This window comes from Alligator sinensis, unplaced genomic scaffold (genome assembly GCF_000455745.1).
Source record: "Alligator sinensis unplaced genomic scaffold, ASM45574v1 scaffold263_1, whole genome shotgun sequence".
Classification (NCBI taxonomy): Eukaryota; Metazoa; Chordata; order Crocodylia; family Alligatoridae; genus Alligator; species Alligator sinensis.
The window spans coordinates 242,513-244,408 of record NW_005842627.1 but is presented as its reverse complement, the minus strand read 5'-3'; the positions used below and the strand labels follow the sequence as shown (position 1 = coordinate 244,408).

At 44.9% G+C, this 1,896-nt stretch overlaps 1 protein-coding gene across 2 annotated transcripts in view; it reads right to left on the bottom strand.

Annotated features, from left to right (window-relative positions):
• Positions 1-1,896, bottom strand: part of IARS (isoleucyl-tRNA synthetase) — a 274,838-nt gene that overhangs the window by 155,174 nt on the left and 117,768 nt on the right. For both annotated transcript variants that reach the window (XM_014524559.2, XM_025215174.1), the window contains exon 15: positions 689-815. In XM_014524559.2, the coding sequence (XP_014380045.1) occupies positions 689-815 (127 nt within the window). The remainder of the gene's footprint in view (positions 1-688; positions 816-1,896) is intronic.

Sequence of the window (1,896 nt, the reverse complement as noted above, 5' to 3'; positions counted from 1 at the left end):
GGGGGGGGGGGGGCCGCTCCCCCCGCCACTGCGCGCCACTTGTCCAGAGGCAGCTCAGAGGCTCCACCCTGTGCCCGTCCCAGCTGAGCGAGCAGTGGGAGGGTATGGGGGGTAGGGGGTGTATGCTCCCAGATCTGGACAGGGCAGGCAGCAGAGCGGGGGCTATGGGGGGCTGCAGTGCAGCTCCGTGCAGCCCTGGCCTTGCCCGCCCCACCCCATGCAGATCTGGGGGCACACACCCCCTCTCAAGCCCTCCTGGACCAATGGCGGGAGCAGTGGTGGGAACCACTAGGTCGAGCTGCCAGACAAGCAGTGCACAGCAGCAGGAGCCGCCACCCACCCCTCCCCACAGGGAGCGTTGATCTGCACCCCCTCACCACAGGGGGCATTGATCTGCCCTCCACCACGCCCCTTCCCTTCCCTTCCCTCCCCCCTTCCACCACTTACCAGCTGCACACAGTATCAACCGTCATAAAGGAACCAATTCCCCATTTGTAACACTGTTCCTATGGAAAAATTGGTCCCGACTTGCAACGTTTCAACTTAAAACATGGTTTTCAGGAACCAATTGCATCATAAGTCCCAGGACTGCTTGTATAATACATTCTGGCAGCGCTCTTTCCCACACTTGTGGTTGGAGCCATTTATTTCTGAACTCCCTTGGACAAACATAACAGGCCTTACATACCTCTTCAAAATCATCGCTGACCCACAAAGGAATAGGTGTTCCCCAGTATCGGTTTCTGGATATAGCCCAGTCACGGGCTTCTTTCAACCAGTTGCCAAAACGCTTCTCTCTCACAAAGTCAGGAACCCTGCAGTGAAAATTAAAAACAATTTGCTTATTAAATCTGACCAAAGGCTTCCAGGAGGATAATAGGCAACTGCCATACTCATACCACCATTTTAAACTGAAGTGATTAACTGTTAGAATTTGGCATGCTTGGACTAGTGCAGTGATATAAAATTAACAAGAAACTTTAATCATTTTCTTTTTGGCTTTTGGAAAAAAAAACTATTATTATTTTTGTCCTTCCTTTAGATTTTCAAATGGATTGTATGAGTGCAAGAGTATTTATTATTCAAAGTAATTTTCTTAAGATCTGTATACAGTTCGACTAAACATATGGATATCTATTGTACCTGAGCAGAAGGTAACTGGTATGTTTACTGCTTTCTTAACTCCTGGTTGCCTTAACTCCTGCTAGTAACTTTTAAAATAAGACTAAAAAGCATTCTCTCTCCTCTACCATAAAAAATGTCTTAAATAAAAATAAGCTGATACTACTTACAGATTTTTCCCAAAACATCAATGGTTTCGAGTTTTGTTTTTCTCATGCATTAACATCTTGTATCAGAGCCATCATACAATGCTACATACAGACATTGTGGGCAGCTGTTTAGCATTCAGTCATTTTCTACCTTCTGGGTCAAGGTACCATTTACATCATCATTGTATGAGATACTGTACAATTTGTGTTCTTGAGAACAAACGAAGTTCTGGACTAACAGATTCTTGAACAAAGCAATGGCTTTCCCTTACTCTCAGCACAGCCACTAATTCTTCCCACCCCCCCCCGCAAAAAAAGTGTAACCAGTGGCAGTACTGCTTTTAGACTTCACTTGTTTCACGTCATTAATGGGCTTTAAGAGTTGTTTAACTACAAATTCACAGAATTCAAAGATGATGAAAGCCTCCAGGAAAGACTACTTGGATATGCTAAACAGAACGTTGGTTAACTAGCGATTGTTCATTTTCTGTGAAAATGAACACAGTGTTTAATTCAATCCAAGTATCTGTGAAGCACCTGGGATAACACTTTTTCTTGGACAAGTTAATTTGAGTTAATTGCCTTTCATCCCAGGAAAAAGTTGGCTTCCATCCCAGGAAAGAGT